This window comes from Coregonus lavaretus (assembly GCF_964263955.1).
Source record: "Coregonus lavaretus genome assembly, chromosome: 10".
In the NCBI taxonomy this organism is placed as follows: Eukaryota; Metazoa; Chordata; class Actinopteri; order Salmoniformes; family Salmonidae; genus Coregonus; species Coregonus lavaretus.
The window spans coordinates 38,657,294-38,673,411 of NC_139997.1; the positions used below are offsets into that span (position 1 = coordinate 38,657,294).

Here is a 16,118-nt window from a genome sequence, read left to right on the forward strand (position 1 = left end):
CTATGCTCGCTTCGAGGCAAGCAACACTGAAGCATGCATGAGAGCACCAGCTGTTCCGGATGACTATGTGATCACGCTCTCCGTAGCCGATGTGAGTAAGACTTTTAAGCAGGTCAACATTCACAAGGCCGCAGGGCCAGACGGATTACCAGGACGTGTACTCCGAGCATGTGCTGACCAACTGGCAAGTGTCTTCACTGACATTTTCAACATGTCCCTGACTGAGTCTGTAATACCAACATGTTTCAAGCAGACCACCATAGTCCCCGTGCCCAAGGACTCTAAGATAACCTGCCTAAATGACTACCGACCCGTAGCACTGACGTCTGTAGCCATGAAGTGCTTTGAAAGGCTGGTCATGGCTCACATCAACAGCATTATCCCAGAAACCCTAGACCCACTCCAATTTGCATACCGCCCCAACAGATCCACAGATGATGCAATCTCTATTGCACTCCACACTGCCCTTTCCCACCTGGACAAGAGGAACACCTACGTGAGAATGCTATTCATTGACTACAGCTCAGCATTCAACACCATAGTGCCCTCTAAGCTCATCACTAAGCTAAGGATCCTGGGACTAAACACCTCCCTCTGCAACTGGATCCTGGACTTCCTGACGGGCCGCCCCCAGGTGGTAAGGGTAGGTAACAACACATCTGCCACACTGATCCTCAACACGGGGGCCCCTCAGGGGTGCGTGCTCAGTCCCCTCCTGTACTCTCTGTTCACCCATGACTGCATGGCCAGGCACGACTCCAACACCATCATTAAGTTTGCAGACGACACAACAGTGGTAGGCCTGATCACCGACAACGATGAGACAGCCTGTAGGGAGGAGGTCAGAGACCTGGCCGTGTGGTGCCAGGACAACAACCTCTCCCTCAACGTGACCAAGACAAAGGAGATGATTGTGGACTACAGGAAAAAAAATAGGACTGAGCACGCCCCCATTCTCATCGACGGGGCTGTAGTGGAACAGGTTGAGAGCTTCAAGTTCCTTGGTGTCCACATCACCAACGAACTATCATGGTCCAAACACACCAAGACAGTCGTGAAGAGGGCACGACAAAGCCTATTCCCCCTCAGGAGACTAAAAAGATTTTTAGCAAGGAAGAAGCCACTGCTCCAAAACCCCCATAAAAAAGCCAGACTACGGTTTGCAACTGCACATGGGGACTAAGATCGTACTTTTTGGAGAAATGTCCTCTGGTCTGATGAAACAAATATAGAACTGTTTGGCCATAATGACCATCGTTATGTTTGGAGGAAAAAGGTGGACGCTTGCAAGAACACCATCCCAACCGTGAAACACGGGGCTGGCAGCATCATGCTGTGGGGGTGCTTTGCTGCAGGAGGGACTGGTGCACTTCACAAAATAGATGGCGAGGAAGGAAAATTATGTGGATATATTGAAGCAACATCTCAAGACATCAGTCAGGAAGTTAAAGCTTGGTCGCAAATGGGTCTTCAAAATGGACAATGACCCCAAGCATACTTCCAAAGTTGTGGCAAAATGGCTTAAGGACAACAAAGTCAAGGTATTGGAGTGGCCATCGCAAAGCCCTGACCTCAATCCTATAGAAAATGTGTGGGCAGAACTGAAAAGGTGTGTGCGAGCAAGGAGGCCTACAAACCTGACTCAGTTACACCAGCTCTGTCAGGAGAAATGGGCCAAAATTCACCCAACTTATTGTGGGAAGCTTGTGGAAGGCTACCTGAAACGTTTGACCCAAGTTAAACAATTTAAAGGCAATGTTACCAAATACTAATTGAGTGTATGTAAACTTTTGACCCACTGGGAATGTAATGAAATAAATAAAAACTGAAATAAATCATTCTCTCTACTATTATTCTGACATTTCACATTCTTAAAATAAAGTGGTGATCCTAACTGACCTAAGACAGGGAATTTTTACTAGGATTAAATGTCAGGAATTGTGAAAAACTGAGTTTAAATGTATTTGGCTAAGGTGTATGTAAACTTCCGACTTCAACTGTATGTTGATGACAGTTTGACTGGCATGCCTCAGGATCTGTCTGGTGATGAGAAAATAGTAATTTTTGTTCAAACCTGCATCTGATGGGTCTTTACCTTATTTTCTTTGCTGATATAGTTGAGCTGCAGACACCAGGGATGGGTCCAGATTCGGCTGAGTATCTGGAAGTCCTTGAAAAGGCTGGTTCCGGCTTTGCCCCTGGCTCCATCAACCACAGACCCTGCTCCTAAATACATATTCAGCTTTTTTCTCCAAAGGGTTTATTAAATCATGCACATTTCAATGATATGTACAGAGCTTTCTGAGCTAACGATGGAGGTTCTTACCAGTGAAGTTGTCCAGGTAGTAGCGATACAGTCTGTACCTCACTGCCATAACATACTCATGTTCAGGGGGCAGGAACTTGGTCAAGGTTGAGTAGTCTCTTCTCTGACAGAGAGGAAAATACACTAAGTGTATCCACTGGAAACTGACAAAGAACTTTGCAACAAATACTTGTAAAACATAATCAGTGGTTCTGATAAACTACAAATAAAGGTGCCATACACTCCTAGTAATTGAGCTGTCTCACCTGTACACATCCCACCAACATTGCATGAAGGACATGGGTGCGATTCTTCATGATGCGGACGTCTCTGGGGGTGGAGTCTGCACACTGGCCATTCTGAATGGGGTTGATAAAGCGATTCCGGAACTCCTTGATTGAGCCCAGAAGGTTCTCCTTGATGAAGTTGACCATGCAGTGGTCTGAGAAAACAAAAACATATAAAAAATGACTACAACTTTAACTACTCTATTTTTTTAGATATAATAAAACTGAAACATGAACAAACTTCGCCAAAAGTTGGCATACTGCTCACAGAGTAGTAGTTTAAATGGAAAGGCTGTGGTCAATCAGAAGCAGGCCTCCTTACAGTCATTGAGGTTGTTCTGCAGTGGTGTGCCTGTCAGCACCACCCTCCGTTTGGTCTTAATGGCATTCATAGCTTTGGAGATGTTGGACACCTCGTTTTTCAGGATGTGACCCTCGTCGCAGATCACAAAGTCTGGACCTGGAGTACAACAAATGTAGTGTATTAGAGTTTCAACACCAATCAATTATACTACTTAAAAATGGTGCGTACCTCTCAACACTTCACATGCATATAATTGGTAGAGGATGTACCTGGATCGACCAGTGTGCTGTCAAAGGTCTTTTTGAATTTTCTGTGGGTGACTTTGAGGCCTAGAGTGAGGTTGGGGTACATCTCATAGCCCATGATCATAACACCACCATCCTTCTGCCATCTCTGCAGGGCAATATAATGCTCCTGTGGTCGCTTCAGTGTGGCCAACTCTGTCACCTACGAGGTGTGTGTTAGCGTGTGGAGAAACAGAGAGAAATTAAGAGGTCGCGACAGGAAGATGAAAGAGATGGAAAATAAGAAACATGAAATACCTTGAATTTACTACATTACATTTTAATAACCTCTGCATGTATTTGACACAAAAAAAAACTCAAAATCTTCTTGGCTACCTTGACTTTGTCAGCAACCATGTCAACTTGCCACTTGTCAAACTCGTTGACCCAGTTGAGGATGGTGTTGAGTGGACACACCACCAGGGCAGTCCTGAAGTTCATGCACTTTGACTGCAGCATCGTATGGAGAAATGTCACCACCTACATGAGAAAATATTGAAGCAAGAGATTCTAGTATTATATACTGAACAAAAATATAAGCTCAACATGCAACAATTTCAAAGATTTTACTGAGTCACAGTTCATAGATGGAAATCAGTCAATTGAAATAAATAAATTAGGCCCTAATTTATGGATTTCACATGACTGGGCCCACCCACTAGGGAGACAGGCCCAGCCCATTAGAATGAATTTTCCCCCACAAAAGGGCTTTATTACAGACATTAATACTCCTCATAACTTGAGACATCTGTGGCATTGTGTTCTGTGACAAAACTGCACATTTTAGAGTGGCCTTTTATTGTCCCCAGTACAAGGTGCACCTGTGTAATGATCATGCTATTTAATCCGTTTGTTGATATGCCACACCTGTCATGGATTATCTTGGCAAAGGAGAAATGCTCACTAACAGGGATGTAAACAAATTTGTGCACAAAATGTGAGAGAAATACGCTTTTTGTGCGTATGGAACATTTCTGGGATCTTTTATTTCAGCTCATGAAACATGGAACTAACACTTTACATGTTGCGTTTATATTTTTGTTCAGTATAGTCTCTCGTATTGTTAACAAAATATACTGTTTTATGAATGACATATGCATATGATAACACGCCTTCTGTTCCCTTCCTTTTACCTGCAGTGTCTTCCCTAGGCCCATGCAGTGGGCCAGTAAGCAGCCTGATCCAGAGGTTGAATTGGCCTTCTTCACAGACTCACAACAACAGTCCCAGATAAACTGCACACCTATCAGAAGGAGGAAGAGATACAGCAAATTGAAGGGGAAATGCTGATAGCCACTGTATTGGGTTTGTACAACTGAAATAAAAACCGAGACTTACCATCTACTTGGTGAGGCTTGAGCCTGGTCACCAGGTTCCTGTGCACCTGGATGAGTGGCTCCTTGGTCCCCTCATCCTGATCCAGGACCAGCTTAGTGGTGATGGGACAGGCCAAGTGAGACGCCTCATCCTTAAAAACAATCACCTGCGAGGAAACCACCATTAGACAAAAACTGATAATACAAAATTATATAATATATAATTTAATCAAATAAAATCGAGTAGCAGTATGACATTTCTGAGAGTGCATGGATTCTACAGTGAGTGTGCATGGAGAGGGTCAGCTGTGTGTAGTGTACCTCTCTGAAGTCCTCCCTCTGCTCTCTTTCTGCCAGGCGTCTGCATCTCTCCTCCTCCTCCTTCAGGGCTATCTGGGTCTCTGAGCGGAGGTGCTCGTCTAAGATTATCCTGCGGATCTTCTTGCGGCCCTTAGGTGTACCTTTGTTGTCCCCTTCCACGCCGTCCTTCTCTTCATCGTCACTGTTTAGATGGATAGATCAGTCACCAGCACAACCAAGAACCCTTTAACACACTGTAAAAATAGCATACATTTTAACAATGATACATTTAGCACCTGATAGTACAAACAATAAAACAAGAATAGCAAAACGATCATCATTAGTAAGAAGGATATAAAAGAGTGACTGACAATGCAAATGTAAAATGAGATGGTAACATCAACTAGTGTAAATGAACCCCTAAAAACGAGTGTCAGATCACAATGTCTGCTCTATATTTTGACTTTTATTTTCTTTGTACAAGCTTTCAATCCTCACTCTATATTTCAGTTTAGTGTGACTTATTTTAACAACAGGTTTATTACCTTCTCTGTTTTAAGGGTATATGGGAAACGGGAGCGAGAGAAAAAGGAAAATAACTTTTTGTTCAGGTTGTTCAAGCGTCCAAGAAACAACGTCAAACTTAGCACCTACAGTGAGGGAAAAAAGTATTTGATCCCCTGCTGATTTTGTACGTTTGCCCACTGACAAAGAAATGATCAGTCTATAATTTTAATGGTAGGTTTATTTGAACAGTGAGAGAGAATAACAACAAAAAAATCCAGAAAAAATGCATGTCAAAAATTTTATAAATTGATTTGCATTTTAATGAGGGAAATAAGTATTTGACCCCCTCTCAATCAGGAAGGTTTCTGGCTCCCAGGTGTCTTTTATACAGGTAACGAGCTGAGATTAGGAGCACACTTTTAAAGGGAGTGCTCCTAATCTCAGTTTGTTACCTGTATAAAAGACACCTGTCCACAGAAGCAATCAATCAATCAGATTCCTAACTCTCCACCATGGCCAAGACCAAAGAGCTCTCCAAGGATGTCAGGGACAAGATTGTAGACCTACACAAGGCTGGAATGGGCTACAAGACCATCGCCAAGCAGCTTGGTGAGAAGGTGACAACAGTTGGTGCGATTATTCGCAAATGGAAGAAACACAAAAGAACTGTCAATCTCACTCGGCCTGGGGCTCCATGCAAGATCTCACCTCGTGGAGTTGCAATGATCATGAGAACGGTGAGGAATCAGACCAGAACTACACGGGAGGATCTTGTCAATGATCTCAAGGCAGCTGGGACCATAGTAACCAAGAAAATAACTGGTAACACACTACACCGTGAAGGACTGAAATCCTGCAGTGCCCACAAGGTCCCCCTGCTCAAGAAAGCACATATACAGGGCCATCTGAAGTTTGCCAATGAACATCTGAATGATTCAGAGGAGAACTGGGTGAAAGTGTTGTGGTCAGATGAGACCAAAATCGAGCTCTTTGGCATCAACTCAACTCGCCGTGTTTGGAGGAGGAGGAATGCTGCCTATGACCCCAAGAACACCATCCACACCGTCAAACATGGAGGTGGAAACATTATGCTTTGGGGGTGTTTTTCTGCTAAGGGGACAGGACAACTTCACCGCATCAAAGGGACGATGGACGGGGCCATGTACCGTCAAATCTTGGGTGAGAACCTCCTTCCCTCAGCCAGGGCATTGAAAATGGGTCGTGGATGGGTATTCCAGCATGACAATGACCCAAAACACACGGCCAAGGCAACAAAGGAGTGGCTCAAGAAGAAGCACATTCAGGTCCTGGAGTGGCCTAGCCAGTCTCCAGACCTTAATCCCATAGAAAATCTGTGGAGGGAGCTGAAGGTTCGAGTTGCCAAACGTCAGCCTCGAAACCTTAATGACTTGGAGAAGATCTGCAAAGAGGAGTGGGACAAAATCCCTCCTGAGATGTGTGCAAACCTGGTGGCCAGCTACAAGAAACATCTGACCTCTGTAATTGCCAACAAGGGTTTTGCAACCAAGTACTAAGTCATGTTTTGCAGAGGGGTCAAATACTTATTTCCCTCATTAAAATGCAAATCAATTTATCTCATTTTTGACATGCGTTTTTCTGGATTTTTTTGTTGTTATTCTGTCTCTCACTGTTCAAATAAACCTACCATTAAAGTTATAGACTGATCATGTCTTTGTCAGTGGGCAAACGTACAAAATCAGCAGGGGATCAAATACTTTTTTCCCTCACTGTAGTTGGAAAGAGAACAAGGTATTTACGGTTTTTCAATATTGGTCTTGTTTCAGAAATCTTTCAAATTATTTTCAACGTGTACTGAACGGATATTTGTATTGTAATTGATGTTCTGAAGTCTGCTAGCAATATGACGTTATTAGCTGTAGCCTAGCTCCACTGTTTGTGCTGGCTAATATTAGTTCATCTTGCGCCACATTAACAAGCTGTTGGCACGTAATCAACTATTTGGGTAGAAATTCTCATCCATATTGATGCATTTGATGTATGAAGCACGCTAATGTAAAGTTGTGTAAAAGTGTATTGTTTGTGGAATGTATTGTTCATATTGTAAGAGCATTTCTGGTTTGTTTCTCCATCAGCTCTTATGGTGTGTTTATGGAAATGGTACCACATTAAACTTTCATGAACCATCAGTTTGAGAGTTGACCATTCATCCAGCTGGGGATGCTACAGTAAGAGCTTGACACTCTTCAATCCTGCCGCATCTCTGAATGGTGTCCAGGAGGACAGGTCTTCACAGTGCCACACTGCTACCTCATCTGGTGTTGCTGGACCTTTTATCGGGCAGTCCAGCGTTTCCAACACTCGGACTTCAACAGTCAATCTGGCATCTCCACGGGCAGCGGGACAATTTATTTTGTGTGATGGTCATAACTATAGACAATCGTATGCAGTGGAAGTAGTGAGTATTATTCATAAACTGATCATTTAAGACTGTCATGGAAGGAATGATCATTTATCAGTGATCATTAATGCTCACTTCTATGGTTTAAGAAGAAAGTAAAGGCTATCCACATCAACAACTATCTATGGACATAACTAAAGGTATTTTCCCATTGTCAAAAATTATTGCATCTCAAGTGTATTAAGGACTGCTGTATATTGTTGTCTGGTTGATTTACGGTTGATTCAAACATGTTTGTAAGGATTGGATACCCATATATAGTAGAGTGAATATGTTGATATACCGTTATATTGATATTTGGCTGTTTCAATTGTCATATGTGCTATTGTGCCTTTTCTCCCAAATTCACTCTAAATCACATTTTTAATGGCAGAGTCAGTCACCTCTCCTTCAATTTTAGGAGAGTTAGAGAAGCAGCTTAAATGTTTTCAACACGATATTCAAGAGCTTAAGGATGTGCTCCAAAATGAAATGGAGACTACAGAGAGACATCGCCTAAAGGAAGAAATTCAAGCCAAAGAACCAGCTCTGAATGACCTCCAAGGCATTCGACGCTCTGTCCGACCAAAGAACCCTACATACAAAATGCTTGCATTGCAAAGAGAAGAGGCACATACAAAGGAAAAAATCCTTATCTCCATGTATGACCAATGGAAGATCCAAGCCCGCAAAGCAAGAGAGCATCTAAAGTCAGATGTAACAGAGCGCCAGCTGCCATTTCTAATCGACACATTGGAGAAAGGAAAGGACGATGTCATGAGCATCTATCTTGAAATTCGAGATCACATCACACAGTCAACTGAGTTAAGGCGTCGTGTTGACGCATGTGAGGCAGTTACAGCAGATATTATCAAAATTGCCTATGAAAGCATATCAGGCATTGATGCCGAACAGAAAAAATGTTGTCTCCGTGAGTTACTTGATCGCGACTACGCTCGCTCCATTTACTGTCTCACAAATGAGTCACAAGTCCAGTGTTCAATCCAGCCATCACTCCATGGACTCATGTATGGCTGCCAAACGTGCAGACACAGCAGCAGAGCTGGCAGCAAAGGAAGTTGAGTATGAAGTGTTGCTGGAGGAAAATAAACAAAAGGAAAGCATACAACACTTAGAAGAGCAGCAAAGGAAGGATCTTGAAGCTCAGAAATGTGAGTTGGAACGACTACAGGCAGAGAGAGACGTTAGGGCAGCTCGGGCCAGGTTGGAGGCCTACAACCAGGAAGCATCTCAGCCTATGCTACCCTCCAGTCCCTCGACTTCTTGGCGCTGACGGAAACATGGATTACCACTGAAAACACTGCTACCCCTGCTGCTCTCTCCTCGTCTGACCATGTGTTCTCGCATACCTGAGAGCATCTGGTCAGCGGGGTGGTGGCACAGGAATCCTCATCTCTCCCAAGTGGACATTCTCAATTTTTCCCCTGACCCATCTGTCTATCTCCTCATTTGAATTCCATGCTGTCACAGTCACTAGCCCATTTAAGCTTAATATCCTGGTCATCTATCGCCCTCCAGGTTCCCTTGGAGAGTTCATCAATGAGCTTGACGCCTTGATAAGTTCCTTTCCTGAGGATGGCTCACCCCTCACAGTTCTGGGGGATTTCAACCTCCCTACGTCTACATTTGACTCATTTCTCTCTGCCTCCTTCTTTCCACTCCTCTCCTCTTTTGACCTCACCCTCTCACCGTCCCCCCCTACTCACAAGGCAGGCAATACGCTTGACCTCATCTTCACTAGATGCTGTTCTTCTACTAATCTCACTGCAACTCCCCTCCAAGTCTCCGACCACTACTTTGTATCCTTTTCTCTCTCCCTCTCCTCCAACACTACTCACTCTGCCCCTACACAGATGGTAATGCGCCGTCGCAACCTTCGCTCTCTCTCTCCCGCTACTCTCTCCTCTTCCATCCTATCATCTCTTCCCTCTGCTCAATCCTTCTCCCTCCAATCTCCTGATTCTGCCTCCTCAACCCTCCTCTCCTCCCTTTCTGCATCCTTTGACTCTCTATGTCCCCTATCCTCCCGGCCGGCTCGGTCCTCCCCTCCAACTCCGTGGCTTGATGACTCATTGCAAGCTCACAGAACAGGGCTCCGGGCAGCCGAGCGGAAATGGAAGAAAACTAGACTCCCTGCGGACCTGGCATCTTTTCACTCCCTCCTCTCTACATTCTCTTCATCTGTTTCCGCTGCTAAGGCCACTTTCTACCACTCTAAATTCCAAGCATCCGCCTCTAACCCTAGGAAGCTCTTTGCCACATTCTCCTCCCTGCTGAATCCCCCCCCCCCCCCCCCCTCCCCCTCCTCCTCTCTGTGGATGACTTCGTCAACCATTTTGAAAAGAAGGTTGACGACATCCGATCCTCGTTTGTTAAGTCAAATGACACTGCTGGTCTTGCTCACACTGCCCTACCCTATGCTTTGACTTCTTTCTCCCCTCTCTCTCCAGATAAAATCTTGCGACTTGTGACGGCAGGCCGCCCAACAACCTGCCCGCTTGACCCTATCCCCTCCTCTCTTCTCCAGACCATCTCCGGTGACCTTCTCCCTTACCTCACCTCGCTGATCAACTCATCCTTGACCGCTGGCTATGTCCCTTCCGTCTTCAAGAGAGCGAGAGTTGCACCCCTTCTCAAAAAACCAACACAATGTCAACAACTACAGACCAGTATCCCTTCTTTCTTTTCTCTCCAAAACTATTGAGCGTGCTGTCTTTAGCCAACTCTCTTGCTATCTCTCTCAGAATGACCTTCTTGATCCAAACCAGTCAGGTTTCAAGACTGGTCATTCAACTGAGACTGCTCTTCTCTGTGTCACGGAGGCTCTCCGCACTGCTAAAGCTAACTCTCTCTCCTCTGCTCTTGTCCTTCTAGACCTGTCTGCTGCCTTTGATACTGTGAACCATCAGATCCTCCTCTCCACCCTCTCCGAGCTGGGCATCTCCGGCGCGGCTCACTCTTGGATTGCGTCCTACCTGACCGGTCGCTCCTACCAAGTGACGTAGCGAGAAGCTGTCTCCGCACCACGTGCTCTCACCACTGGTGTCCCCCAGGGCTCAGTTCTAGGCCCTCTCCTATTCTCGCTATACACCAAGTCACTTGGCACTGTCATATCCTCACATGGCCTCTCCTATCATTGCTACGCTGACGACACACAACTAATCTTCTCCTTTCCCCCTTCTGATAACCAGGTGGCGAATCGCATCTCTGCATGTCTGGCAGACATATCAGTATGGATGACGGATCACCACCTCAAGCTGAACCTTGGCAAGACGGAGCTGCTCTTCCTCCCGGGGAAGGACTGCCCGTTCCATGATCTCCCCATCACGGTTGACAACCCCGGGGGGGTGGGGGTAGAAGGATTACTTTATCCTATCCCAGGTATTCCTTAAAGAGGTGGGGTTTCAAATGTCTCCGGAAGGTGGTGAGTGACTCCGCTGTCCTGGCGTCGTGAGGGAGCTTGTTCCACCATTGGGGTGCCAGAGCAGCGAACAGTTTTGACTGGGCTGAGCGGGAACTATGCTTCCGCAGAGGTAGGGGAGCCAGCAGGCCAGAGGTGGATGAACGCAGTGCCCTCGTTTGGGTGTAGGGACTGATCAGAGCCTGAAGGTACGGAGGTGCCGTTCCCCTCACAGCTCCGTAGGCAAGCACCATGGTCTTGTAGCAGATGTGAGCTTCAACTGGAAGCCAGTGGAGTGTGCGGAGGAGCGGGGTGACGTGAGAGAACTTGGGAAGGTTGAACACCAGACGGGCTACGGCATTCTGGATGAGTTGTAGGGGTTTAATGGCACAGGCAGGGAGCCCAGCCAACAGCGAGTTGCAGTAATCCAGACGGGAGATGACAAGTGCCTGGATTAGGACCTGTGCCGCTTCCTGTGTAAGGCAGGGTCGTACTCTCCGAATGTTGTAGAGCATGAACCAAGTCTCTGGAGGAGCGACGGAAATATGTGAAAGAAAATAAGCTTTGCTATGGGTGCATGAAACCTGGTCACAGTGCAAAGGAATGTCGTCATCACCACAGCTGTGACACCTGCAAAAGAAAGCATCCCAAGTGTCTCCACGATGACAGTTATGTAAAACGGGAAAAGCCTACACCTCTGCCAATTTCTTCCCAAAATAATAAGGACGAGGCAGCAACTGCATTGTCACTCAACGTAGCTGGAGAAGGACAATCTACTAACACTTCCATGATCATACCAGTGTGGGTGTCAAACGAACAACTCAGGTGCTGAAAAAATTGTCTACGCCCTGCTTGACACCCAGAATGATACAACATTCATTAACCAGGAAGTGAGCAACGCTTTACAAGCAGACACGTATCCAGTGAAACGGAAATTAACTACTATGATAGGACGTGACACAGTTGTGAAAAGTGAAAGCGTCTCAGGGATTCATGTGAGAGGTTACAGCGCCACAATCCATATCGATTTTCATCCTACATGCACCAAGGATTGCATACCTGTAAACCGCACCCACATTCCGACCTGTGAAACGGCCAAGCACTGTAATCATCTCTCCACGGTAGTAGATGAAATCCCACCACTGAAGGATTGTCAGGTTGGCCTTCTGATAGGCTACAACTGCTCAAGGGCAATGGCACCAAAACAAGTGATTTTAGGTAGAAATGATGAGCCCTACGCTGTTTGAACTGACTTAGGATGGAGCATTGTGGTGCGCTCATCGGCGTTCTTCGATACACCAAGCGTCGCTAGTCTGTGTCACCGGGTCATCGTCAAAGAGGTCCCCTCAGTAACCCCTGCAGATGATATTTGCATTCTGGAGTCCGATTTCAAGGACGCCATTGAAGATGGCAAGACAGTGTCTCAGGATGACATCCTCTTCTTGAACAAGCTGAATGATGGTATAAGGAAAAAATAGTCATGGCCACTATGAAATGCCCTTGCCTTTTAAGGAGAGACCCAATCTACCCGACAACAAACAACAAATAACTGTCAGTCTCACGGTAATTGACCGTTAATTAACAAACACATTTAGCATCTCCTGGCTTCCACACATAGCCTACAAGCCACTGATGTAGACCTTTGGAAAATCAACATTTTAAAAGTCTAATAAATCCATGTAATATAGACTACACCTTCACAATAAATCCATTATTTATTTTAGACAGGTCTAAAGAAGCATGATATGAAGAAAATGTAGTTTATTTCAGAAGAAAAGAATAGCACTCTCTGAGTCGTCCTTATGTTAGATCCTGATGTGGCTATGGCAAATGGATGTGGGCTACACTAGTTCATTTAGCAGACAAGATTTGCTTAGAATTCTGTGGCATTATTTTTATATTATTTTATAGTATGAAGAATACAATTGAACAAAGCTGAATAAAATAGAAATATTTTCTCCAAACGATTTGAGGGAGTGTGCACATGCGGCTATTCTGTGTTGAGCGGTTAACAAAGAAATAGGTACTCCTATATGCTTAAATTTAGTGTTAATGTAAGTTTAGTCGTTCTACAAACGTTGGGCTATATGTTTAGATTTTAAATACATTGTAAGGCTGCATGATGAGACTAATGATGATTTGAAAAAAGTCGCTTGAAAGGCATAAGCTCTGCTTAGTTTTTTTGCACAGGCTGTACACACTCCAATAGTCTCTCATTCACAATTTGACAAGCACTTGATAATGCCTCGAATTTCACAGCGGCATCCCCTTTGTGTCCGTAATGCGCCCTAGTGCTGCGTTGTGCCAAAAGCACTAGCCTATGTCAATCTACTATCCCCCATAGTACAAAAGTCTACCGATTCTATTCTGTGCGAGAAATAAATATTCCAAACATCATCTGGGACAGTTGTGGGGTAAAATAGTTCCCAAATTAATACAAGGATGGATGGATGGGGCCATGTACTATCAAATATTGGGTGAGAACCTCCTTCCCTCAGCCAGGGCATTGAAAATATGTTGTGGATGGGTATTCCAGCATGACAATGATCCAAAACACATGGCCAAGGCAACAAAGGAGTGGCTCAAGAAGAAGCACATTAAGGTCCTGGAGTGGCCTAGTCAGTCTCCAGACCTTAATCCCATAGAAAATCTGTGGAGGGAGCTGAAGGTTCGAGTTGCCAAACGTCAGGCTCAAAACCTTAATGACTTGGAGAAGATCTGCAAAGAGGAGTGGAACAAAATCCCTCCTGAGATGTGTGCAAACCTGGTGGCCAACTACAAGAAACGTCTGACCTCTGTGATTGCCAACAAGGGTTTTTCCACCAAGTACTAAGTCATGTTTTGCAGAGGGGTCAAATACTTATTTCCCTAATTAAAATGCAAATCAATTTATAACATTTTTGACATGTGTTTTTCTGGATTTTTTTGTTGTTATTCTGTGTCTCACTGTTCAAATAAACCTACCATTAAAATTATAGACTGATCATGTCTTTGTCAGTGGGCAAACGTACAAAATCAGCAGGGGATCAAATACTTTTTTCCCTCACTGTATATCCACAGTAAAACAAGTCCTATATAGACATGACCTGAAAGGCCGCTCAGCAAGGAAGAAGCCACTGCTCCAAAACAGCCATAAAAAAGCCAGACTACGGTTTGCAACTGCACATGGTGACAAAGATCGTACTTTTTGGAGAAATGTCCTCTGGTCTGATGAAACAAAAATATAACTGTTTGGCCATAATGACCATCGTTATGTTTGGAGGAAAAAGGGGAATGCTTGCAAGCTGAAGAACACCAACCCAACCGTGAAGCACGGGGGTGGCAGCATCATGATGTGGGGGTGCTTTGCTGCAGGAGGGACTGGTGCACTTCACAAAATAGATGGCTTCATGAGGAAGGAAAATTATGTGGATATATTGAAGCAACATCTCAAGACATCAGTCAGGAAGTTAAAGCTTGGTCGCAAATGGGTCTTCAAAATGGACAATGACCCCAAGCATACTTCCAAAGTTGTGGCAAAATGGCTTAAGGACAACAAAGTCAAGGTATTGGAGTGGCCATCACAAAGCCCTGACCTCAATCCTATAGAAATGTTGTGGGCAGAACTGAAAAAGCGTGTGCGAGCAAGGAGGCCTACAAACCTGACACAGTTACACCAGCTCTGTCAGGAGGTATGGGCCAAAATTCACCCAACTTATTGTGGGAAGCTTGTGGAAGGCTACCTGAAACGTTTGACCCAAGTTAAACAATTGAAAGGCAATGCTACCAAATATTAATAGAGCGTATGTAAACTTCTGACCCACTGGGAATGTAATGAAAGAAATAAAAGCTGAAATAAATCATTCTCTCTACTATTATTCTGACATTTCACATTCTTAATTCCTAACTGACCTAAGACAGGGAATTTTTACTAGGATTAAATGTCAGGAATTGTGAAAAACTGAGTTTAAATGTATTTGGCTAAGGTGTATGTAAACTTCCGACTTCAACTGTACACTCGGAAAAGGTGGCGCCATGTTTAATATCTAGCAGAACAATTTTGGAGCTGCTGGCGAAAAGAGTATCTCGCCAACATCACCATCAGGCAGCGCTGGCACACCCCGAAGAGAAACCTGCGAATCGATGACATAGTGATGATGATCTTCCTAGCAATGAGTGGTGGTTGGGTAGAGTTTCAGAGACTACTGTTGATAAAGATGGACTAGTAAGGAGAGTCAAAATATGTTGGTGATCGGAAGTTAGAGAAGACAGGCAAGCGTCTCACCAAGCCATCAGTGTTCAAACACCCAGTTCAGAAGCTGGTCTTGTTGCTAGACTGGTTAAGATAGATGCCCCCCAAATCGCTTTACATCCTATATCTAACCATGATCTCTTATACTTTTGACTGGTTTGTGCTATGATTCCATATCTTTATGATACCCTATTTATGGTCATAGGTCATTTAAAGTACAGAAATCATTCGTGCTTTGTGTATCCCATGTAAATTGTTCCAAATCACTCATGATTTGGTGGGAGTGTAAATGAACCCCTAAAAACGAGTGTCAGACCACAATGTCTGCTCTACATTTAGACTTTTACTTTCTTTGTATGAGCTTTCAATCCTCACTGTATATTTCACAGTTTAGTGTGACAGCAGGTTTTGGCCTTCTCTGTTTTACACACAAAGGGTATATGGGAAACGGGAGCGAGAGAAAAAGGAAAATAACTTTTTGTTGAGGTTGTTCAAGCGTCCAAGAAACAACGTCAAACTTAACACCTAGCTGGAAAGAGAACAAGGTATTTACGGTTTTTCAATATTGGTCTTGTTTCAGAAATCTTTCAAATTATTTTCAACGTGTACTGAACGGATATTTGTGTTGTAATTGATGTTCTGAAGTCTGCTAGCAATATGACGTTATTAGCTGTAGCCTAGCTCCACTGTTTGTGCTGGCTAATATTAGTTCATCTTGCGCCACATTAACAAGCTGTTGGCACG

At 44.4% G+C, this 16,118-nt stretch overlaps 1 protein-coding gene across 1 annotated transcript in view; it reads right to left on the reverse strand.

Annotated features, from left to right (window-relative positions):
- LOC311136328 (transcriptional regulator ATRX-like) overlaps nt 1-16,118 on the reverse strand; it is a 44,309-nt gene that overhangs the window by 15,940 nt on the left and 12,251 nt on the right. Inside the window, 9 exon segments of the mRNA XM_084170445.1 lie at nt 2,096-2,226; nt 2,327-2,429; nt 2,572-2,747; nt 2,915-3,052; nt 3,166-3,343; nt 3,517-3,660; nt 4,314-4,423; nt 4,519-4,663; nt 4,818-5,000. Coding sequence (XP_084026571.1) covers nt 2,096-2,226; nt 2,327-2,429; nt 2,572-2,747; nt 2,915-3,052; nt 3,166-3,343; nt 3,517-3,660; nt 4,314-4,423; nt 4,519-4,663; nt 4,818-5,000 — 1,308 coding nt within the window.